This window comes from Phaethon aethereus (genome assembly GCF_964289735.1).
Source record: "Phaethon aethereus genome assembly, chromosome: 1".
NCBI classification, from domain to species: domain Eukaryota; kingdom Metazoa; phylum Chordata; class Aves; order Phaethontiformes; family Phaethontidae; genus Phaethon; species Phaethon aethereus.
Genome location: NC_138575.1, coordinates 136,203,527 through 136,228,043, shown reverse-complemented (window position 1 = coordinate 136,228,043; position 24,517 = coordinate 136,203,527). Strand labels below are relative to the sequence as shown.

Sequence of the window (24,517 nt, the reverse complement as noted above, 5' to 3'; positions counted from 1 at the left end):
GTTATTTTTAAGGATGCTAAAGGAATGTTACACTCTGCAAAACTGCAGTTTTTCAACAAACTTGTGAACTGCTGCTCCAAAAACACATATATAAATAAATACTTTTTATCCTGACCTAGCTCCCTGAGCTGATCGGATGTCTTTTGTGTGTGGCCAACAGCTCCTAACAGTTTTCTCCTTCTGGTGTGGAATGAAAGCAATTATTGAACATTGACGCAAGAAGAACAGGACCTGATTTGTTTTACTCCAGCTACATTCCAGTACCACCAGACACAGTGGAATTACATTCCAACAAACCTCAAACAAATACAGAAGTGAATTGGACCTGCTCCCCATGGGGACTTCAATTTTCTTTTTAAAACAACTGCACTCAATCTGCTCTGATTTAAAGAAAAGCCTTTTTCATAAGTAGAATTTAATATATTACTCTAAGTCAAAAGGTGTTATCAACTATAAGTAGGGATGCACAAGGTGAAGATTAGTCAAGGAGGTCCAGTCTCCTGTGCTCCTCCTGTAGGTATGAACACAGATGGTTTCATCCATAGAGCTGATTGAAAGTACTGAACTTGGAGCTCTGCTCAGTCACCCGCTGGAGCAAGATATCTCTGTACATAGACACTAGAGGGAGTGTAGAGGAAGTAGCTCTCTGGCTACTCACTTTATGCTCACTTTTTGGTGCTGGTCGTTAAAACTCAGGTATTTGTCACCTGTTGCACCTAAGCAGTAATTGACTACTAGTTTAAGCATTTCTTTTCCAAAGTGACTGTGATTTGGGACATTCAGATCCTGAGGCATTCAAATTGAGAGCATCTGACTTTCCTGCTGAAAATGTCTCCTTTTTAGGGTCGCACAACTGCGCATCCAAAATTATTAGCCAGCCTTTTTGACACTGATGGCAATTTTGAAAATGCAGAGCTTGGACTCCTGGCTTCGCACAGCAAAATTTCACGGAGTCTCTCTTAATCCTTTGGTGCAGAGGATTCCCATGAGCCAATACTCTCAATAAGTCCCAGGTCCAAGTAACAATACATCAAAGGGTACAAATACACTTGAGTGGGAATGTTGATCTGCTGGAGGGTAGGAGGACTCTGCAGAGGGATCTGGACAGGCTGGATCGGTGGGCAGAGGCCAACTGTATGAGGTTTAATAAGGCCAAGTGCAGGGTCCTGCACTTCGGCCACAACAACCCCATGCAACGCTACAGGCTTGGGGAGGAGTGGCTGGAGAGCTGCGTGGCGGAAAGGGACCTGGGGGTGCTGGTTGACAGCCGGCTGAATATGAGCCGGCAGTGTACCCAGGTGGCCAAGAAGGCCAACAGCGTCCTGGCCTGTATCAGAAATAGTGTGGCCAGCAGGAGTAGGGAAGTGATCGTGCCCCTGTACTCGGCACTGGTGAGGCCGCACCTCGAATCCTGTGTTCAGTGTTGGGCCCCTCACTACAAGAAGGACGTTGAGGTGCTTGAGCGTGTCCAGAGAAGGGCAATGAAGCTGGTGAGGGGTCTGGAGCACAAGTCTTATGAGGAGCAGCTGAGGGAACTGGGGTTGTTTAGTCTGGAGAAGAGGAGGCTGAGGGGAGACCTTATCGCTCTCTACAACTACCTGAAAGGGGGTTGTTGTGAGGTGGGTGTTGGTCTCTTCTCCCAAGTAACTAGTGATAGGACAAGAGGAAATGGCCTCAAGTTGTGCCAGGGGAGGTTTAGATTGGATACCAGGAAAAATTTCTTCACTGAGAGAGTGGTCAAACATTGGAACAGGCTGCCCAGGGAGGTGGTGGAGTCACCATCACTGGAAGTGTTCAAAAAACATGTAGACGTGGCACTCCAGGATATGGTTTAGTGGGCATGGTGGTGTTGGGTTGGTGGTTGGACTTGATGATCTTAAAGGTCTTTTCCAACCTTAATGGTTCTGTGATTCTGTGAAAGAACGATTAAATTCTTTAACATTACATGAACCTGCAGTCACTTTCTCAGGGCCTGATTTTCCATCTCTACACATAAATATCCATTTTTAATAATTCAACATTGCACATGCCTGCATTCACTCGGCATGGATAAAAAATTAATTCCTCTGTTTGTTATGATAGTGCAGACAGATCTTTCATAACAGGATCTCAGAAACGAAACATCCTCCTTCCCCTCCCTTCTTGGGAGCCAAGGTAAAAAGAAAGCAGATTAATAGCCTCATTTACCGTTTTTGACACATAAGTTGTACTTGTATTCATGCAGCTCAGACTCTCCTCGTTGCAGCAGCCTCCACATCTGAACACATTCACACAGGGAGGCTTGAAAAATTTGTTCGTCGTTGTACCCAGCTCTTTGGCAACTTCCACACAGGTTTCCCTTGGCACGCATTGAGTCTTTTGCCATTCCTCGTCTATGACTGGAGAAAACACCATTTTTATGAGCAATCATAGCAAAGTTAAACCTCTGATTAGTGAAGCAGAAGCATTATATAAATAAAAATGAAGTGCTGGCAGGCCATTTGCGCTTACTTGGATCGATTTGCACTTACTTGGATTGATCTAAGGACCAGAGAGAGTCTGAGTGCAAAATCATCCCAGTAACTTACACCAGCTGCACTGGCAGGGAGGTCGTTGCATTTATCCTCCTTTAGCCTTCAACGTGGATGACCAAAACCTCTGTGAATTCTAGTGGGTTAAGTAGAGCTGCATTGATTTCCCCTAGCCGAGGGTCAGCTCCACGGCGTCTTTCTGACAAAGCTGGCCCGCACCCTGTTCTCCTTTTCTCCAGCATAGACCTCCTTGTTGTCATTTTATCCTCTCTTTGCGTGTACCCCACCACTGACTCAGTAGAGCCTGGGCCTGACTGCAAAAGAACATTAATGATTAACAGATTCTGGTCAGAGGGTATTAATACTCCTACTGGATGTCAGCCAGCCAGCACCGTTTCCAAAATGTCTAATGAAATCCAAGACAAACACTCTCACACCTCAGTACCATCAGGGGGTTCAAGTTTGAATAACAAGAATATGAATTCAAGCATGATTTATCTATTCAAAACACTGTGGCATCTTTGAAATATTGAATTGTTGTAGCCTAGTAATTTATTTTAAACTGATCTGTCAAATTCTGACTGTGAGAAGGAATAATGCATTAACTGACTGAACCAGAGGGAGAAAACAGTGACATTTACATAATATTATCTCGAGTCTTGTTAAGAGGTGGCCCTGCTTTTTTTGGCTTTTGCTTACCTGATTCAAGTTATGGAATTACTCGAGAGTCATCAATGCTTATGCTTTAAGTCCTTCTTAAAATTATGAAAAACATTTTTCCTGTCTGCCCCCCTCCAGTAGGCTTCTGAAAGATCAAAAGCAGCTTCTATACTATTAAGAAAGTTGTTGTCTCTTCCAATGCAGTCCACCTCCCTACCATTGTGCAAGCAGTGCACAGGTTTACAGGGAAGTTTTGAAAAAAAATCAAATTAAAAATTCTGGAATACTTTTAATCTACATGCTATACTTCATCTTCAGATGAGCATTTATCTCTCTTTCCTACCTGACTTTCCTTTTATTATTTTTAACTTTTTCTGCAACCGACTATGTGTATTTAAATCAGTTTGTTTATTCCTGCAAAGTCCTTCCCACGGTTGATTCACTCCACTTTCCAGTCATGCAAAAAGTACATGAAATAAGAGCTTGGGGTCAAAATTCTGATTTTACAGCATAAAACTGAATGGAATTTTCTAGAGTAATGTTAGTCTATCAAAACAGCAATCTAATCCTAGGCCTTAAAATAGAAAATAAAATGTTTGCCAAACTCATTAAGGTATGTGCATGTAGTCACTTCAGATGTCACTTCAACGAGTGTAAGTGGTGATGACCTTTACAACTGCGCACATCCTCGCTTTGTTAACCGCTTCTTCAGCAGAAGGGCTGTTATAGGAAGGGGCGGTCGAAGAATTGGGTGTCACATTTTGTTCAGAAGCACCGTGGTCACCCTGATCTTTTCTGTGGGCAAGCACAGGGCACCTTCTGAGAAATTTGGCTCTGATACAGACTGCAGCTTGAAAGCGCTGCAGTCCTAGGTGAGCTGAGCTGAGCTGGTCAGGGGAGGCTGGGGTTAGACGGAGTGACATGAGCTTTCAGTGAATTCATCGTTAAAGCTCTAGAAAAGAGGAACAAAGTCTTGAATTTGTCTTGCTGGAGTTTGGAGTGCTGTTGAAGATGGTCTAGCAGTGAAACAATGAGGAGCCTTGACCCAGTCGTCTCGTCAAAACACTTTATTAAAACAAAACAGATGCCCTTGGCAAAAAAATCAATGCTTAATGACTGGAAAGGGTGTGGGAAAGAAATACATGTTTATAGGCTTGTTTTTTTAAAAGGAGTTTTAGTACCTTGAACATATTAAGATATTAGAACAAAAGTAGTTTCTGTCCTGGGATAAGTAAACTTTGGATGGAAGAATGGAGAAGATGAGCCAATAGGCTTTTTTTAACTTAAATTTCAGTGGCTTGACTTTGAGTGAGAAAGCTGGCATCTCTGTGTCTAGAGTTAGACTTTTAAAGGGAAAGTAGGAAGCACCCTAACAGCTGTTCCAAGCAGAAAATTACATCTGTATGACTATAGTCATATGACTTTATTACCTGAAAGGTTACATTATTCTGCCATTGAAAAAAGCCCACTGAAATATGCGCTGCCTCAGTAACACTTGGTAACATCCTCTGTTGTCTTGCTGTTTTGACAAAAGGAGTATTTTAATTTTTCAAAAATGCTGGTGCTCACTAAATGAGCAATAGTGAGTAGGGAATAACTGTATGGATTGTTAATGTTGCTGTTTAGACTTGTAAAGGTATGTAAACAAAATGTTTATGACTAATTAAAGCCCTCTTAATTGTTCTTCCAGTGTGCCTTGGATTTAGCTTTTTTCTGTACGAAATTTCTGTGGGAAGTTTAAAACTATGCCTGTGATATGAAAACCCTTTTCAGACTGGCACACATGTCTGCATTTCTGTGCTGTGGCTCAGAGAAGCAAATTAAGGCCTTTGCTTAGCCATAATTTAGCTGAGTAATGGTGTGCAAATGTGGCTGTGGTTATTGTAAAAGTGGTATTGGAACAGGATCAGCAATATCTGGTTTCCCAAAAGGAAAGTGATATGATCATATCACTTCAGGGTAAACACTGAACAAAAAAGAAAAGCTCTGTCTGTCCTTCGTTAGGCTGCTGTGTAGCTTTGCTGTAGGATATCCATTTGCTAGACCAAAGTAGAGTAACTGATCCTGTATTTTACATCTGTGAACATATAATGCCTCTTGAGTATCTCACCTACAAGGAACAATACTCATTTTTGCTCCAGGTGAGGGAATAGATTGTAATTCCCCGCATTCAAGTGTTGGTTGGTTGTTTCAGGATCTACTACTTCTCTCTGGAGAGGCTTCCTCAAAGAGATTGAGCTTAGGGCAATACCTCCTTCCTCTGCAACTCCCACCCAGACACTGCTGCTGATGCAGTGCCTTATATCAAAGCACACCTAATAAAAAAAAGGATTTCTATGCCTGCAGTAAAGGTCGTTTGTTTCCGCCTGCAAGCAAATTCTGAGGTTTAGCACAATGCTGCTGGCCACCCCTTCGGCTGGTCATTCCAACCTGTTCTTTGCACGTTGACTTCCCCTCCTTTCGGTGGACTGAGAAATCCATACATAATACATCTTCCCTTCGGAGAGTATGCCGAGAACAATAAGCCTGACTTGGCCACAAAACAGGGAGGCGTACTCCGGCTGTTGCCTGACATATTTTCATACAAAGTCATTTTCCATGAATGCCCTGTTGTTTCCAGAACGGGTGTATTCTAGGAAACCCCTGGTACTTAACGCTTTGCTGCACAAGAATCAGTGGTCCTGAAGCGGAGGTCAGGCTCAGCCGCAAGCCTGCACCTACCTTTCAGTGTATCGATATCATAGAAAGCAGCAGCAAATCTGGTGGAGCGATGCGATGCAGAGCGGGAGTCTAAATTGGCCAGACTCTTGAGTTTTAGCCTGCATTTCCACAGCTTCCAGTCCTCAGAGTGAGTGATGCGAAGCAGCTCTTCCAGGCTGGATGCTCTCCTGATCTGCTGTTCTGACCGCTCCAACGCTGACAGCGATGTCCTCTGGAGGGGAAGGGGGAAGTCAGAAAGCCAGTACCGTTACAGCCTGTCCCCAGTGCAGCGCACGGAGCACGCAGAGGTGTCCCGGGCTTTGGCAGTGCCCGGCACCAGATTGATCTGCAAGATTTGTGCCCATATAAGTTGGGAAGAGGAGGTACCCCCTTCCTCGCCCTTTCCACCACAGCCCTCAGAGCTATTTGGCAAACGCAGACTTTGCCGTACCCCCGGGCCCCGGGGCAGCTGGCAGGCGCCGACGGCATCGCTGCCGTGCCTGAGCTGGCCTGCCATGCCAGCGTGAACCCCGGCTCGCCCCTGCAGACAACCTGAATGATTCAGCGGGCGAGCACAACCCGTGGGCCTGGGCAGCAAGCCACCTCGCCTGCCAAAACTCCGGCGCCAGCCATGAGGCAGCGCGCCGAGGGCAGATGATACGGCCGGAAGCTGCCCTAAGTACGAGGCCTCATCCACGTGGCCGGCAAACACAGCATTCGAGGTGCGGCAAAGTGCACCTGCCGTGTCCCACCCTGACTACCCTTTGGGTCGTGCCCAGGTCAGCCAGAGCGGCCCCAAGCCCAGCCTCAGCGCCGTGGCTGTGCAGCGGCGTTAGCGCGGTCATTGCGTTTTCCAGCTGCCTGATGGACGTGACCGTTCTCCGCTCCCACGGGAGAGCACTCCCTGCAAAGACCTACCCCATCGGTTTAAAGTTGTTATTCGCTTAAACAATACCTGTCTAACAGAAACTTAATATTGCACAGCACCCCATAACAATTCTGGTTTCTTTGGCTGCCTCTTTCTGACGTCTGTGTTTGTGCCCTTATCAAGACATTGAGTATTTATTTCCACTGACTCACCAGATCTGCTGAAAACTGTTGCCTCCAACCCAAGTAAAAGGTTGTCTTTGTCAATGGCTGTGCTGCACTGGGCTGGTGCTCCCAGCTGTACTCTCTGGTCATGCAGTTGACTGTACTTTTCGACTTGCAAATAAAGGGCTGCAGTGCCAGCTGTCATAAATAAAATGCCAGTTCTTAAAAGCAAAGCTGATGTATAGGGAGCTGGCGACGAGGTGTGTAGCAGCCTGCAGTCTGAACCGGTAGCAAGCAAGTGCTCGGTATAGGACTGGGGAAGGGGTGGGGGAAAGGGTCACCTATGAGAGAAGCATTTTTAGATGAGATATGAAGCCCAGGCACTGAGTGCATCTGTTATTTGTTATAAAAACATCTGTGGCATTTATTTTGCAACGATACAGATGTTAGCCTGGACATACGGGCCAAGTTCGTTTTTGGGTAATTACCTTCCACTGACCTAAAATTCCCTATGTAGTTAACTCAGAATAAGTTATTTGCTCTTCTTGTATGCCCATACAGAACATTATATTGTGCTTTAGCAAGCTGCCATGTTTCATTATAGAGATGGCTGTTTTTCATAGGTGAATGATTTCTCATACGTGTCATATGTGGTGAAAACTGGAAAGCCCATCTCGATACTTACAGACAAATAACTTAGAAGGAATGTGAATACTTAGCACCAGTAACTGATTTTCAAGATAGTTTTACAAACAAGCTACCCAGAATTTTGCTGATCTAGGAAAGTTGAAATTCAGCTTGAGGTTAACGCGTCAAGACTTATTTGTTCTAAGAACCGCAGGTTATATCCACTCCCATTCACAAACTGTCCCCTGACCTTGCAAAACATGCGAGTATAGGACTAGCGCTGGCATGGTAATGGGACCAAAGATATTAAGACTGAACTCTATTAACCGTTAACAAGACTTTTTTTCTCTATTTGCGGTAAAAAGATGTTCTAGCTGAATCAACATCCAAGACTTCTAAACTAGACTGAATTTACAGGGAACCTGTAAATATTCCTACACTTCTTGTAAGACTCAGTAGTTTTGGACTAGCCTTTCCATTACTTTTATTTAAATATCAAGAGTTGTTATTAATGATTATTATATGAGGAAAATAAGTTTTAAATCTAAAATGAAAGAGTACAGAAAAAGTATATGTGCCTCCTCATGGTAAGCAAAGATGACTGTGTTTATCTAAAGCAAGAATTTGTACTGTTTTAAGGATTTTTTATTTTTAAAGCTATATGAATTCCTTAATGTGGACTGAATACACTGAAATTAACTAACTTTATGCCTTCACAAGTACTATGGTATAGAAAAGAAAATACAACTAGTATTAGTAGAAGTAATTTTTATATCAAAAAGGCACCTCCAATAGGATTTGAATTCTGGTAACTAAAAAAAAATGTACTTTTGATATTGATGCATCATAGTAGTATTGACACAAAGCCTGCCTATGTGTGCAGGTTGTTCCTTCTCTTACTGATTTTCATATTGGAAATTGGAGAAGGACGGTCAGAGGAAATGGAAGGAGTAGTACTCATTACAGAATTCACTCTGCGGTCATCATAAATGTATCCTAATTAACTAAACCATGATCATCCAAAACTCACACGGAGCCCTTGGAACTGAGTTATCACTTCTCTGTCAGCTCTAGCCCAGCTCAGCGTTGCCTGGGCTACTCAACCCTGAAGCAAATCTGTTGCCTCTACTCTTTTCATGTTTCCTAACACCTATCCAAGCTCTGCAGTTTGATGGGATCACCAGTTGCCTACCATCAAAATGCCAGAATAATTGTCTTCTTATATTTGACTTCTTCCTGGAGGGAACAGATTTTACAGCTGACTTGATAATTTTTTTACATGAATCCCTATCCAGTATAGAGTTTCCTGATGCTCTTTCCTACAACAGCAGCAGCATTGAGATAAAGTACAGTCTCTCCCTCTGAGCACTGCTGATGCGAGGCAAGACAGTGAGCTGAAGGCACTGCTAGCTTTTAAGGGAATCCCAAATAGTTGTAGGTTTTTACAGTGTGGATATCTATTTTGTCTGTGAGCTAGTCATTCTCAGCTCCCTCTATAGCCAAGGCAGAGAAATACAGACACTTTTAGAGCATGATTAATTTGAAATCACATTGAAAGTCTTTCTGCTGGCTGCCCAGCAAACCCAGGCTCACCAGATCACAGGAGGTATCAGTGTGGTGGATCTCTGGTCAAACAAATCTCACCGCAGCTATCTGGGATATAAAACATCTGAAGAGAAGCACCTAATTTTGTTCCAATATACCTAAGCGCCAAAACAGGAACAGTGAATACCACCTTATGTGTTTGGTTTGACTCCTTTGAAACTGCTACAATACTCTTGCCTAAAGTGTTCTTCTAAACATTTGCTAGAGCATGGAAGACTGTTCAGCATCTAGAAAGACGTCCCTCATCCTTAACCATACACTTTAACCATAGAGGTAGATCTCTACAACTTAAAAACATTCAAAACTAAAAGCTTAAAAAATGAAAAGAACATGGCGAGTGCATCATCCCCACCAGCAGGACAGAGCCCTACATCCTCAGACACCACAGAATGAACTGCTTCAGTCGGGCACCCTCTTGCTATGGCACAGCAGCACTGAATAGCACGTCATCACGAAATCCTTCCGAAGCACTCATTTCTGGTCATCCTGTTTTGAAAGCATCAAATGAAAACACAGAACCTCTTACAGTCTTGGATAGTACCGTAGAAGATGTGCCGTAGGGCTGCTAGCACCACACAGATGTGGAGACTTCTTTCATATACTGCAGTTTAAATTCAAGCCCTGTTTCGATATAGACAAACATACCCTGGCTGACTGAAAAGCCCCACTTAGAAGAGTGCAGCTTTGCACAGAAAGGTGAATAAATGTTTCAAAAAGTGAAATTGGAGGAAGGTGTTAGTTTCAACAGCATCCCAAACCTACCTCTGATGTGATGATCAAGGACTTCAGCCGCTCTCACAGTGGTATCAAGTGGACAACAGTTAAAAACAGCATTTGAACAGGAGGGGAGCTCCCCACTCGGACGCAGAGCAGGGGAGCTGGTGGAAGCACGCAGAGAGGTCAAACCTCCACTGACATTTTTGGGAGATCCATCTTCTCACAAAAAGCAAGAGGAACAGAGCTGTCACCTGTCTGCTTGCCCTGACTATATTCATCTGCACATGCTATTTCCTACTTTTCAGATACACCTACCTCCCTTTTTAAGCTTTCTCTGATAACTACAGTCCTTGCTTCCAGGTTGCTCTGCCATCCTCTGCACTTATCATCTTGTACTGCTTGGATCCCACTGTGCTCTGATGTTGTTTATTTTTACTCCTTTCCCCATATTCTGCCAGGTGGGGGTCTAATGAGACCTACCTCAGGCAGAGCTGTTCAGCCTCCTGGTTTTAGAAGAACATCCATTTTTGTCCCTGTCATGCCCTCACTCCACTTCCTTTATATTGACCCAGAGTTTAGTAGTCAGCTGGGGTGAGCTGTCACCGTTGTGGGAATTGTTGATTGTAATGGCTGCAACCTAGATGTGGACCAGGATTTCACTGCACTCGGCGTGGTTCACGTAGGTAGCAAAATGATGATCTCTGGACCCAGAAAGCTTCAAATATACATTAAAGCTTGAGAGAGAAAAAAAGTAGGGAAGGAGCCATTGGCAAAGGGCCCGGGCAATGTCCTTTACCTGCTCCCAAAATGAACAAATTACCTGTGTGGAGCCATATCACTGGAAAGCTCCGAATGTCCTAAACGTTCAGTACCCATAAATGTACAGCCTGTAGTCAACCAAATACATAATGCTATTGTCTACAAGAAATGTTTGCTTAGAACTCATCAATAACAAATACCAAAGTAGTAGGTTTTAGTTCATTCTTATCTCTTCAGCTTACTGCTGCTTTTAATGTAATTTTTCTAAGTATCTTATCTAAGAATAGATCCCATATCCAGAGATAAAAATCAGATTCATATTTAATGAAGATGTATGTTTTTCATAACACTGACCTCTCATATGTTCCAAAACTATCCCTCAACTGGAAGAGGAATATCTGTTTTCCTCTATTTGGGTTATAAGCAACATCATTGACATCAGGAAATGATAACATGGGTTACCATTGTGATTTTTGGATAATTGCAACTTTTGTCCTTCCAAGAGAAACCATAATGGGCTATCTATCATCTTCCTAGCAATCTCAGATGCCAGAAAAACCCTAAAAGTAGTTAACATTGGAAAGGAACAAGAAAAAAGCAGTGGTACATTGAGTGGCCTTTCCCACCTTGGACGCTAGCTTAAGTCAGACACTGAGTTCATCACCCCGTCAATTTATGCTAGCCAAATATTTTGCTTATGCATCATGTCATATGGATGCACAGTCTGTGCATAGTCTGTACTGTTCAAACTGAGCCCCTTCTTGACAATCAGTATTGACCCTCTCCTATCAAGTGCTGCAGCTCAGCAGTTTGCACCTTTTCTCCATCCTTGACAAGCTCCTAGGTTTCTTGCCTAAGAAAAAATACCGTACCCTTTTCAAACTGATGTCCGAGTGAGTCAGCAGAACCCACATTTGCAGAACTCCTTTTTTGACATGTGCCGCTCTTTCCAGCCTGACACAGATGGTCTTTGCATTAATGCTGTGTTTCAGGATCTCCTGGAGATGTTCTGAACAACGAAGGAAAGATGTGGAGAATACGATAGTAAAAGAAACGCCCACTAAACTCCTGTATTTCTTTGAGGACCTTATAGCACAAACACATGCCTAGGACCCAACATTAATTCTTTTCAAGGCGATCAGTAACCATCAGTATTTTTATTTAAGAAAACAGACGCATAGTGAATAATATTTTGTGTCCATGAGAAGGCAAAAATAAAGGTTGATTGAAATCCATATTTTGCTCGATCTGAAGTCCTGCCTGCATTTCACTCTGTGTTCAAGCACACCCACAGACCCTGGAGATACATCCTGAAAGCTTACACAGATGACTACTTTTCTTAAGCCCCAGCCTCACAGTCCTTATCCACAGTGGGTCATAAACCTCTGCTTAAAGCTAAACATGTGTAAGAGCTCTTCTGAAAAGGAATGTTTTTCTGAGTTAGGGTCACAGATACTATTGTGGCAAGTGCTGCATAAATACCAATGGAAATCTTCAACATTATCACTGCGTCTGGGGCCAGGACAAATGATTAAGGAACCTCTCAATAACCTTGCACTGTTTTATGATCCATCCTCCCAGCGGTTAAGCAATAAAAAGAAGGTAACGGCTTTATCTTGCCAGGGAAAGCAGATTGTAGCTGCATAACACAGAGTGATGATTCTCTTAATGCCTTTGTATCACAAACACGGCCAAACAGGTTTAAGCTAAGTTCAGACTAAATCTTTCAAAATTAACCAATCTGGGGGGGGGGGAAGTTTCATCACAAAGTGAGGGCACATGGACATCAACAAAGAGTATTGGCAGCATATGAGGACATTTTGAACCTTTATGTGAGTGTTGTGTGCTTAATGCATCGGTAGCAGCTGCATTGAGTTCAAGAGAAGTCATGTAGAAGACAAAGACTTGACGCAACCAAAATTTGACTTCTCCCCGTTCCAGTGCTGCCCAAAGGCTATTCTCAGAACTAGACTCAAACCAGTTTAAATGCTAGGTAGATGATTCATCGCTACATGAAAATACCAAACAACTTTTCTGCTATGCGTACTACACCTGAAAATAGCCTCCTTTTCTTCCACGATGAATTCCACAATGTGTTTTTACGACAGTGTACGAGCTGATCATAGTTATGGGCTCACCTTGCAGTGATAGAGTGCCTACAGCTCCTTGCCAGCCTATGATCATTAAAAATAAAAAAATCTGATCCTATGGGTCATTCACCTGACTGAATATGAACTAGTTATCTGAGACTCCTATTATAGTTAATGGAGAACAATAGGTCCATTAGGTGCACATTCATCTCATTCTCTAACTCTGTTGGATAAACTGTGCCTCCAAGCTTCCTCTTTCTCTCCGCTGATGCTGAAGGAGGAGTCGGCAGGGCACTAGCTCAGCTGTAGTGAGGTGGCTTGAATCCCACCCAACTGAGAGCAGTTAAATGAAATTAAATCCCCTCTCCTTATCCAAAGCACAAGCTATTTGTGAGGGACAGCGGTCACTTTTTCCCAGGTACACAAATGTTTTAAACAACCAGGAAGTGCAACTGCACCAAGGTCTGAAGCACCTGGGGCTGGCTGAAGGCCAGCACTGGCAGCTGCCTGGACAGAGGGAAGCGCTTCATTCCCTGCCTCAGAGACATGGGGTAGTTGCCCAGCTGGGCTGCGGCTCACAGCACACAGACTGTGAGCTGATGTGGCCAGGGAACTGCAAGGGAGTTCCTGTGGAAAAGTCTTGTTCTCTCTTGGCAGGAAAACAGGGCAGCTCCTGCCGTTGTGATTCCAACACAAAGATCTACATGGTGTCTGAAGGTCTCTTGTTTGACCATTTTTCTGGTGAGGACGACAAGCTTGTGTGGAGTCTCTGCAGTAAGAGGAACTCCTTTTGAGGTTTTTCATCATTATTAATAGTATTTTTAGCATTATTGTGGCTCCTAGGAGTATGGGGTCAGGTACAAACACAAAGTAAAGAGATGATCCCTAAGCTGGTGTCTGCAACCAAAGTAAAAGATGAGAAAAAACAGAGGAAGGCATTCATCCAAAGAGAATACCAAGGAAACAGAACATACTGCTCAGTGATGGGCTGTGATTTCAAGATAGTAAGGGCTCAACCATTGCCAAATATTATCGTAACAAATACTGTCTGTAATACAGCATCTTGTATCCTTGGGGTGTCTCATAATGGGTAGTAAAATAGTGAGAGAATCTTCTGCAGCTTGAAAACATCAGGCTTGCAGGAGTGACTTACTGCCTTATCAACAAGCAACGGCATCACCCTACAAACATCTAGCATGAGGCATCTATTTCTACCACATGTCTGACACATACTAGTTTGCACTGATTTTATCATCACCATCGTATTTCATTTCTGAGGAGGGAAAGAACATCTACTTTTCAACAGCTCCAATAAAATCAGACTTTTGATTCTCTGTCAGCTATCAATTTCTGATATATGAAGTCCCATCCCTGACTGTATCTCCTCTGGAAGCATGATTATCTATGCATTATTACTGCACAAATAAGCTATTTTTAATTATAGTGAACATGATCACAGTGACAAAACAACGAGATATTTTGAATTCCTGCTAATATTGTTCCCTGAAATAGATGGGCTTGTCGTGGGATTTTTCAGTGACTGTTACAGTCTTTGCCATCATTATCAGAAGCATGGATGAAGTTTCAGGAGCATGCAGTGCTTCATTCCACCTTCAAAAGGTGATGGTTTAAACAAATACTCAAATCTGTTCTCAAACTTAGGAAAAGGTTTAGGCTCTCTCAGTGCACTGCCTTACCCAGACTGAACATTCATCTTGATCATCACAGTTACAGCATTAATAACCTGGAGGGACATGCTGCTTGTGGTGGGGACAAGTTTAGGCCCTGTGAAGCAGGTTTCCAGATGTCACTTTTTTAAAAGTGTGCATTCTCCAGTGAGAGTTGTATTGAAAGTGTACAGCTATATTATCAAGTATATAGCAAAAAAATAAATAACTGGGCTGAATTTCTTCTTCAAGAGATTGAAAATGGCCTAAACATTCTTTCCCCAAATATAAAATTAGTAAGGACTGTGTTACAGTTGAGAAACCGTAGGGTTGCATCAGACATAAAACAGTCAAAGAAGTTGGAGTTTTGGGGCTCAGAGGCAAAGTATCAGGGCAGCACTTCTTGTCGTCCAAAGCCGCGTCAGAAAATTGATGCCTTGATTTGCCTGCTAATATTTTCAGCTGTGCCCACTAGTAGAGCATTTTCTGCAACTGCATTGAAGGGAGACTCCATACAACCCTTCCCAGCAAAAATAGGCATGTGCATCTCCTGGCTGTAATGCCCAGACAGCTGCTCCTGCTGTGCCGGCGGGGGTCGAAATGGTACTCTGAGTGGAAAGCCTGAAGGTCACCTCTCTACCCTCATCAGTGCCTGCTTGCCCAGAAAAAGCTCAAGAATGGAAGAGCAGGCACGGGAAAAAAGTTTTGCTTCCCCCACCCGCAGCCTAGGTGAAACCTCTCCCCTGTCTGCCTCAAGAGTTAGAGAGTGTTGGCCTTGGCCATGTGTCCTCTCAGGAAAGGGTGACTGTGTGATCCAGCACTTCATCCTGAAGTCCTGTGAGTCATGGCTGCTGAAAAAGAAACCGCATAGAGCCCTGGCCCGTAAGAAGAGCAGTAGAGAATTGCCAGAGCACAGAAAGGACTGACTTGTGTTACTTGTGGGTTTGGAAGGAGTGTAAAATGGTGAAACTAATAGTTTGACCAGGTGTTGTCTGAGGGGGCAGGGGGCTGACAGGGAGACCTTTATCTGAGACTGTCACACTTCTCACTGATACAGATGTGATGTTTGAGGGCCTCTTCTGCTAAACTCTTGTCAGTACGTCATCTGACCAAGACCCAAAACTGGAGGAGAAGCAACTTCTAGACTGCTCCACCTCTGATGTTCAGTGTGGTAAAATGTTCCCTCCAGACTTCCCTCTTCGGGCTCCAGCCTTACTTCCAGTGAAGACAGGAGACTTAATTACCCATTTCCTAAACTTAGTGGTCAAAGTGGTGATAAAACAGCTTCTACTTTAGCTGAAGATTATATGTTTTTACAAGTAAATCATATTAGCTATCCTATGGCTTCAAGAGAACAGCTGTTTTATATTTTGAATGGCCTTTTGAACTATAATAGATCTTTTGTGGTGCTACAGCAAACAAATCAGACTTCTTGCACTTTAGTAGCATGCTTACATTATCAAAATCCTTGGAGACGAGATGTTTTGGTTGCTGTATTCTTGGTTTGAACGTACCAAAATATTCAAAGCAAAGAACTGAAAACAACAGAATTGTACATGATTTTGTGAAAGCATAAATCCCAGTATATTTAATATTCTTTTTCCTGCCCACAGCAATCACAGACTGATAATATTTTATCAAAATACCTCTCACAACTATATACTTTTAGCTAGATCTTTACACCAAAATGTGTGAGGATTTTTTCCAGCCAGCAAACATTTTGAGAATGAACTACAGCTCTCGTTAAACAAATATTTCTTCCCACAGCCGGGTCTTTTGGCTCTCATAGGAAACTTCCTCACAGCAGCTGAAGTGTGGTTTTGAAGGTAACAACATTTGCTGCGCATCATTTTGCCGGCAGCGATGGAAAAGCCGGACGGGCAGATGGAAGAAAAGAGTAGGTCTACATTGGTATGGAGCTTCTTCCTGTTCAAGCCTAGTCATCTACATTGAGACTTTACCTTTAGGTCCCTCCTACGGTGATCGCACAAAGTAAATTTGCTTGGTCAGTGGAAGGACACAGATGGATTGTCATAAATGTCCAGGGTGGTAATTCATTGATATATCCCAAATGATACTGACACCTTTGGGAGTCTTACAGTATGTTTTCTGAGCCTCTACTTATAAGCTTGTTCGTACCATCTTGCATTGCTGCAACCTGTTCAGGCAGCCATGATGCTCAGTACCGAGCACAGCTAGAAACGTTACGTAGCACTTACTTCATCATACACAATGTTAGGTGCTAGTCTAACACTGTGACAGGGTCCACATGTCAAAAATAGCATATTGTATGTGTTTACAAAGAGTGTGTCCAGACTGTAGTCACTTTCTTTTGCTATTTGCCCGTTCTCTGCAAGTCACTGGGGTTTGGACACGGATGTTGGAATGGCTCAGTAACAGAGACCTGAATGAAATCAGATGACTATGTATTCTTTTAATACTTGAAAATATTTTTTAATGTGATGAAGGTTCCTTCGATTAGTGCCTTCATTGGTTTCTGTGTTTGACCCAAGACACTTTAATAAATGTTTTTGAAGTGTGACTAGGCAATTGGACAGCCGGGTTTCAAAATGTCACTTCACAAAGCAAAGCCATTGCCAATACTGAATGAACTTATGTTACCCCAATCACATGCACACATTTTCCTGGAATTGTAATTTTTCTTAAGTAATATTTCCCTAGCAGTTCAGGAGAGTATCCTAATGTGGTTTCTGAGTCACATTGCTAATTAAAGTGAAAAGTTTTGCCTGTTTGTATGGCACATTCTCTACGTGCAACGTGACATACGATACAGTAACATGATGCAACTTTTTTGCAATTCAGCCCAACTCAGATAGAATTCCCTCCCCAGCTGCAGGCGAATAGTGACTGCGCTGCAACTGGTGACAATGAGTTCTCAAAACTAACCCAGCATGCTTCCTGTGTGAAAGTACGGATCAGACAAAGCCATCCTGACATCTTGGTAGCAAGGGGAGCAGTCACCCCTTTCCAAAGCCACGTGGCACCCACACTGGATCGCCAAATCGCATGTGTTCAACTGCAGGTGCGTTGTACTCAGCATGACTCTGCTGAAGTGGCAAGGACCCTACATGGCGTTCTGCCACTAGCTGAGTGGCCGCACACTTTAAGTCACATTTGGTGGGAAAATAGAAAAATATGCAGATGTCCTTCAGGAAGTTGAATTTTTTCTTAAAGCAAGCAAACTAACATACCCTCCTCAATTGTTCTGCTATCCATTGATACAGAAGCCCGTATATATCTCTTTCACAAGGACATCGAAAAAAGAGCAAATTCTTCTTGGTCTTCCCATGGGCTCATTTAGGGTCTCTGCAGCTGTAGTGGGGGGACACAGCATTTTGTCTCCATTCCTCAAATCCCAACAAGAGTTATGAAGATTTGCAAAACATGCTGGGGAGGTAGGGAGCAGGCAGAGAAGTAGATAAGGGACTGGCACATAGTGGAAGGAGTAAGGAATTCCTAAGGAATAAGGGTTTCTGTAGGAAAGGTATCATACCAGATTTACTTCCCTGCAGCAAAATATCTCAGGTCATTTTTTCCCCCCAGCAAAGCTGAGCAATACAGTCATTTTGGGACTGCATCTCAAAGCCAAGCCCAAGAAACAGCGATGGCCGATTTTGTAACTGGACTTACTTGCCCTGAGAGAAAGGTCTAGAAGATACACAAATCCCAGTCATTTAGTGATAACGATAGAAAATACTATACAAGGTTTTTAATGGGAATAAGAATAAAAGAGTTATCGCCTGCAACAACTGTACCTTATTTATTCTTCCCAAATACCAATATGGCGTCCACAGGAGATTACTCACAAGTAAACCATACTCAGATGTAGTCTGGAGTAGGGACAGTATTGATCAGGAAAAAATTTGCAGGCGCAACGGCAAAGGTCTCACAAGCCAGAGTTTACACCAGGTGTTTTTTTCCATTTTCAAGAAGACTTATTTCTCTGTTTGCCTCCTGTGGGAGCCTGCATCAATACCACCACATCAATGGTTAGAAACAACGCAAGTGCCCGTGAGGGAGAAAGCGCAAGGATGCTGCAGAAAACAGAGACGAGCAACACTCGCTAAGCCTGAGCCGATTGCTTGTTTTGGTTGCCTTGTGACCACAAATTAACAGAAAGTTGCTCCACTGCCCTCTGAACCTGCCCTCCTGCCTCCCCTTGGTTTCACAGAGTCTCAGATGTGAGCCACGACTGATGTCAAAGTTTAATTAGCGCTGTCTTCATTTCAAACAGCTGACTATTAGAATGAATTTCTCAAATGCTGTGTCTTATTAATCTAAACAGCCTGACGTACTTTTCAGAGCTCTGCTCTATCCTCAGACATTACAATCCTCGCTGGGATGGACTGGACTGGACGAGCAACTGGGAGGGATTGTTTTGCTATTATTTCTCACGAGTGAGAGCTGCTCTTGATAAAGTAGCAGTGTGTTAGTAGTTCCCTTTCCAAATTGATAAGAGCCAAGGACAGATGCCGTGTGGTACGGCAACAATACAGAATTGTTCTCTTATCCTTCACTGTACCTTGTGAAGGCAGTAGCAGATAAGTCAGAACAAATTTGCTTTCCTCACAACCTCCCTCATAGCTTCCCACTCCTGAAGAAAAAGCACAAACAATCATTTCTGCAGGAATGCAGCAAGTATATTTTCACACATTTTTGGCTCATCGTGCCTATCAGACATGGCAATCACAGAGAATAAGAAGCAGCAATGACAAAGCTGGGATAATAAAATACTTCTGAAAGCCACAATTTCATAATCTGTATTTAAAAGAGTTTACTAACTTTTAAAGGAAGCTGGATGCGAGGATGAAAAGTCTAGTTTAAACAGAGAAATTGTTTCCAACAACCTTTAGAGTTGCTTTTTCTAGCTGTTGAGCAGTTTGCTGTACTTTCAGGAGTTGCCTTTGAGGAAGACAACCCATGAGAGAGAAGGTTTGTTAGAATCTCTCTTCTAGAAACGGAGCAACATTTGCAAGCGGTTATTAGAGAGCTGTGTAGATCTATCTGAAAAAAACCCAATGTCCGTGGCAATTACAGAGACAAAGCTTACGTCCAGCTCTGCTGCTCAGGTTTCTTTGCAGAGCTCTGTTTTGGTTTTACAGACAGACAGACTGCAGCTGGCTTTAGGAAGGAAGACGCGCAAAGAGCTTCCCGATTCCTTCCACTCATGGTGTGATGGCTCTCCAGTACTTCCTTGCCTTCTCAAGGGCAAGGCATTCTCCACTTAGGTGTTCCAAGGCCTGAGGATCACAGGGAAGCGCTGTTTCACTCTCACCAGTGGACAAGGACTATGCAGCAGCTGCAGTTGGAAAGTGGCTTCCACCTCTGTCCAGCTCACAGTGGCAATACAAGTTTACTGAACTTAAGAAGATCTGTTAGAGCAAAAGTGACCACTCAAGGCTGTACTGATATTTAGTGCAGAAGTAAAAAAGGTTTAGCTGTGGAAAAGGAGTGCGTGAGAGCAGCCATGTTCACCTCCTGGGCTAAGCGTATCTAACACCCTTGGTCTTCTGATCGGAAAGCAGATTTCTGGTTCAATGATACTCCTCAGGCCTGTCAGCTGAGGGCTTCTCTCTAATGAACCAAAGGACGGTTCACCATGGGGAGAAGACCTCTGCAATAAGAAAAGGCTGTGAGTCTTCTATAACTTGGGCATTACCAGTTGTCCCTTTCTCTTGCCTTCCCCCTAACGCTTTATTAATAACATAAGGGGCAGAATAGGGCAGGGAGCAATGAGACTCAAATTCTCAGAGATCAAGACCTTGCAGCCTCATTAGAGAGGCAGTTTTAGTGTTGGAAGGCAGAAGCAGCTCTGCCAGATCGTTGGCTAAAAGCAAAAAATTCGCCTCAGCTCTGATAAATATAGGACATAGCTCTTCACATCTAACTTTAAAACTCTGGAAAAAATAGTCTATGTCTGTCGTCGCTCTAGGAGAGGAAAAATGTGTGGGGGAGAGGCAGGAAAAGAGACAGCAAAGTTTGTGGTTCCCTAGCTGAGAGGTTCCAAAACGTAAGACTGTCAGGACAAAACTTCAATAAGGAATGTTTTAAGCATTTCCTGATGAAAAAAAAACCAAACCAAAACAAACCAAAACAAAAAAAAACACTAAAAAAAATTAATGCTCGGTCTTCAGAAGACCCATGTGGAAATCTAATTGCTCAACAAGGAATTCGTACGTCAGGCTGGCATCCTGAACCAAGCAGCTGGTGCGCGAGGCAGAGGGCTTGCTGCCAGCCTTGACGCGAGCTCGGCTGAGGAGCCCTGCCTGACACCTGCGCGGCTGCGCGGTCCCAGTCTGGGGCTGCCCACCGCTTCCCATCATAAGACTGTTTTCCAGTTGTTTTTAACATTGCCAGACGTCAGATATTCAGGCTGAAACTTTCCACACCAGATGTCTGCCTCAAAACGATTTTAATAATTTTTTTGCTTTCTCCGTCAAAATGGTTTGACCACGGTTGAGGATGAAGCTTCGTCTTTATCCGTGCAAAAACATTTTCTGGCAATCTCATCTTTCCAAACGTCTGGCGTTTCCCCCCTGTGGATCACAGATGTGAAGTTTTAACACCTGAGGAAACTTTGTTGGCCCAGATGTGCCTACTGCTACCTCTGCAAAAAATCCACCCAGATGCAAAAACCTTTGAGAGAGCAACAGCAGAGATCTGCCAGGGTTTAGCAGCTAGATGCTCAACAGATGGGGCCTGTGCTGACCCCACTCCCTTCAGGAACGGAGCAGGAAATGGGTGCAGGCCACCACAGGTCCAACCCATGGGGTCGAGAGCAGAGAACCTGCCCTTTCTCTCCCTCAGGGCCACAGGGGTTAGGCAACCTGGGAAAGGAAGCTGCCAGATCAGCCTGTGGAAGGGGAAGGAGATGGACACTGGTGGAAGAGGACGAGACCTGGCCGAGGAGGCTGAGAGCATCTGGGGAGACCAGAACTAGAAACTGGGGTCAGGAAAAGGAAAGCCAGGAAGTCACGGCCACAGAGACCAAGCGAGAAGCTAGCGATGGAGGAGGGAAGGGGGGATGATGGTCAGACATGACTGGAAAGCAAAAGAGTCCAGTAGGGCTGTGTCTGAGGAACTTGGACAGACTTCCTGAGGGTCTGCGAGAGAAGCAGGACATCCCCACCCAGGAGGAAGCAAGTGAGAAGGAGGGTGGCACACAGAGAGCACAAATGGGAGCCCAGCAGGGAAGCTGGGATCCTGAGTCCTGGAGGTGCGGGACCACGGGTCAAACGCTGGGACTGGAACAGGTCAGGAACGGAGAGAGGAAGAAGGAGCTGGGCCTGACGGGCAGGGGACAGCCAGCCTTGGTGTGCACATGGCGGGAAAAGGGACTCCTCTATCTGTACCTACCATCTGGAAGAGGATGGCCTTTCTGAAGGGTTGGGAAAAGCCAAGCACAATGGAGATACTTGCTGGATCACGGCAGCTTGCACATAAGCTTCCTAACGTTCACGGCATTAATTAGGGTATTTGCAGAAAGGGGGTAAGAGAGTACTTAAATCCTTAGCCCCCTGAAACTCTGTGGCATGATATGACACGCACCAGCTGAAGTTTAAACCATCAACAGGTTTAAAACTTCAGGTGTCCTGGGCAGAGCTCAGCTACTTGAACTCATATAAATGGGGTGAGAGCAGGTTGCTGGTGGTTAATCCTTCCTGGGTCTCATTAATTGCATATTACCTGCATCCTGACCTCGTGGTTTTTATCCAGGCAATACTGCCATTGATCTTAAAGAACTTTAAAAGAATAAGGTATGGTAGGTGAATGCAGTACTTAATTTCTGTGTTCAAAACCCCGTGTACCATTAAACACTGTAACAAAAAGGACTTTTTGCGGGGTATATCCACATATGTACGCGCACAAAAGCCCACAGGTCATACACGCTAAAACAACATGTAAAACATTAAAAGAAAAATAATCAACAGCTTAGCCAAAAATCTCTGTCTACACAGAAAAAGCCAGAACAAGCGGAAAACCAGACTTCTCCTTGCAGCAATCAGCAGCCAACGCATGTGAAACACAACCCTTTTTAGTCTGATCTACACGATACCTTTAGGATAGTCTTGGAAACTAACAGTGATTTGTTATTATATGCAGTACCCTGTGGCTAAGCTGGCTGCTTGAGAGTGGTAGCCAAATTTCAATGAAAACAATTACAGATGTACATATGTTGGATGGACAATCCTATCGGAGTGAATAAACTATAAACCAGTTTAAATTAGGAAGAAGAGCTCTTGCATTTATTCTAGGCAAAGTGGATATGGTTTCAAAATTTAATTACAGGACTAACTAGTGGTTGACTGTTATGCTGAATTATGTCCCACACGAGGACAGAATTATCATCACTGCCAATTACACAATGGGTGGTATTCTATATTAGAAAGCGCTTTCTGGTTTAAATAAAGTGCTTCCTACCCGTAAGAAACCAGCGATTTGTCATGCAGTGCATAAAGGTAATACAAGACTGATTCCTCTGGTCCTAATGCCTTCAAAGAACTGATTGCTGAGGTTGTAAATTAACAGCTTGTGAATGGCGAGCAGGCAAAGGGGCTAGTCCTTAGTCACCCTGAGGCACATGTCGCTCACCGCTGCTAGCTTCTCGTGCTGGCAACAGCAGCCTGCAAGTAAGCACATAACTTAGCTTTTCTTTTCGAAAACACAGGTCAGCCTGCAGTGCAGTTCACAGACTAGTGTGTGGTCATCTCTTGCAAGCGGGAGGTTTTCTGAAGTGAAAACAAAAATATTAGCTTGTTTTGCCGTGTTAGTGAAAAACAAATAATTTGATCTGGACCACACACCGAATTAATCATTTTTGGACCCACTGCACATGTAGAAACTTGTTCCAGATTTTATTCGTATTTTTCTAAGTAATTGTCCTGGATGTTCTTACATTGTCTCAGAAAGTCAGATCTGAAAAATCCTACTCTCAAGGTGAGGCTTTAGCTTAAATTTTGGTGCATGTATTACATTCAGAAGAAAGGTTAATTCCCAGGCAACGTGCTCTACTATTACTTGTTGTTGCTTATTTTAAAGTTCTGGGTAACATCTCCTAATAAAACAAAGAAAAACGTTTCTCTGATTTCTGGCAGCCAAGTGAACAACTGATGAACACGTGCTTTTAGAGGAAAATTTTCAATACTAATTCCTGCAATTATAAATACCTGAAATAAAAAAGCGTATTTAACAAGTATTCTAAATGCTCCGACTTGCATTTTTGTTTAGATTTTGCTTTTAGTTTGCATGACTGACACTAGAAGTTTAACTTAAGGACAAAGTATACAACAAGTACTTAATAATAACTAGTAAAAAGGCATAAAATAATAAACAGCAAATATGGATTTAACTTCTTTATAGATTGTCCTTCCTCTATGGATACTAAACATCTGTGCAACTAAACCATTAACACACACAAAAAAAAGAGCACCAAAACAGTAAAAAGACCACCACCTTGCACATTAAATGTATGTAATTCTTGGCAATTTGGATTATTGAGAATGACAGTAAATAAAGATCACCTACCTTCACAGATCCATTCTCATAGTCAGATCCTTGCAGCAGTTGTAGAAAAGAAACTATGAAAATATTCACAGCTGCCCACGGTTTGTACATTCTGATGTTTAAAATCCACAGGTTACTACGCAGTCGTCGTCATACAGCTAGAGGCGTCTGTTTCGAAATGCATTTCTCTATCACCAGTACAGAAAAGAAAAGCTTCCAGAATTTCTCTTATAAACTCACAAAAGATTCCAACATCTGAGAGTAAATATCTGGCTCTTTGCTGCTCAAAACAATTGTAAGTTCATCTAGAGAATGTCATTTCTTAGAGCAGATTTTAGATACACATGAAAGAAAATCATGATAAGGGTTTAAACAGATATATATCTGTATATATACACATACACGCTCACAAGCGATCAGGTACGGATTACAGTTAATGAAGTTTATCTTCCATCAAGACACAGAGAGGCATTCGAAATCCATCTGTGGTCCAGAAAATGTAAGAAATCTGCTCTATTCTGTGCTCCGTGTTACAGCAGGCTTTTAAGATGGTAGTGTAATAGCCAATGTTTTGAGCTCGAGAGCTGTAATCCAACGCTGTATTAAAACTTTTTTCACAACCTTC

The 24,517-nt window shown here is 43.2% G+C and overlaps 1 protein-coding gene across 1 annotated transcript in view; it reads right to left on the bottom strand.

The window, feature by feature from the left end:
• The window catches only part of VEGFD (vascular endothelial growth factor D), a gene marked incomplete at its 3' end in the record, with an annotated part of 30,854 nt that extends 6,725 nt beyond the window's left edge, over positions 1 to 24,129 (bottom strand). Inside the window, exons 1-3 of the mRNA XM_082003905.1 lie at positions 23,914 to 24,129; positions 5,892 to 6,102; positions 2,188 to 2,378 (exon numbers count right to left, since the gene is read on the bottom strand). Coding sequence (XP_081860031.1) covers positions 2,188 to 2,378; positions 5,892 to 6,102; positions 23,914 to 24,003 — 492 coding nt within the window. The 5' untranslated portion in view covers positions 24,004 to 24,129. The remainder of the gene's footprint in view (positions 1 to 2,187; positions 2,379 to 5,891; positions 6,103 to 23,913) is intronic.
• Positions 24,130 to 24,517: the final 388 nt, after the last annotated feature.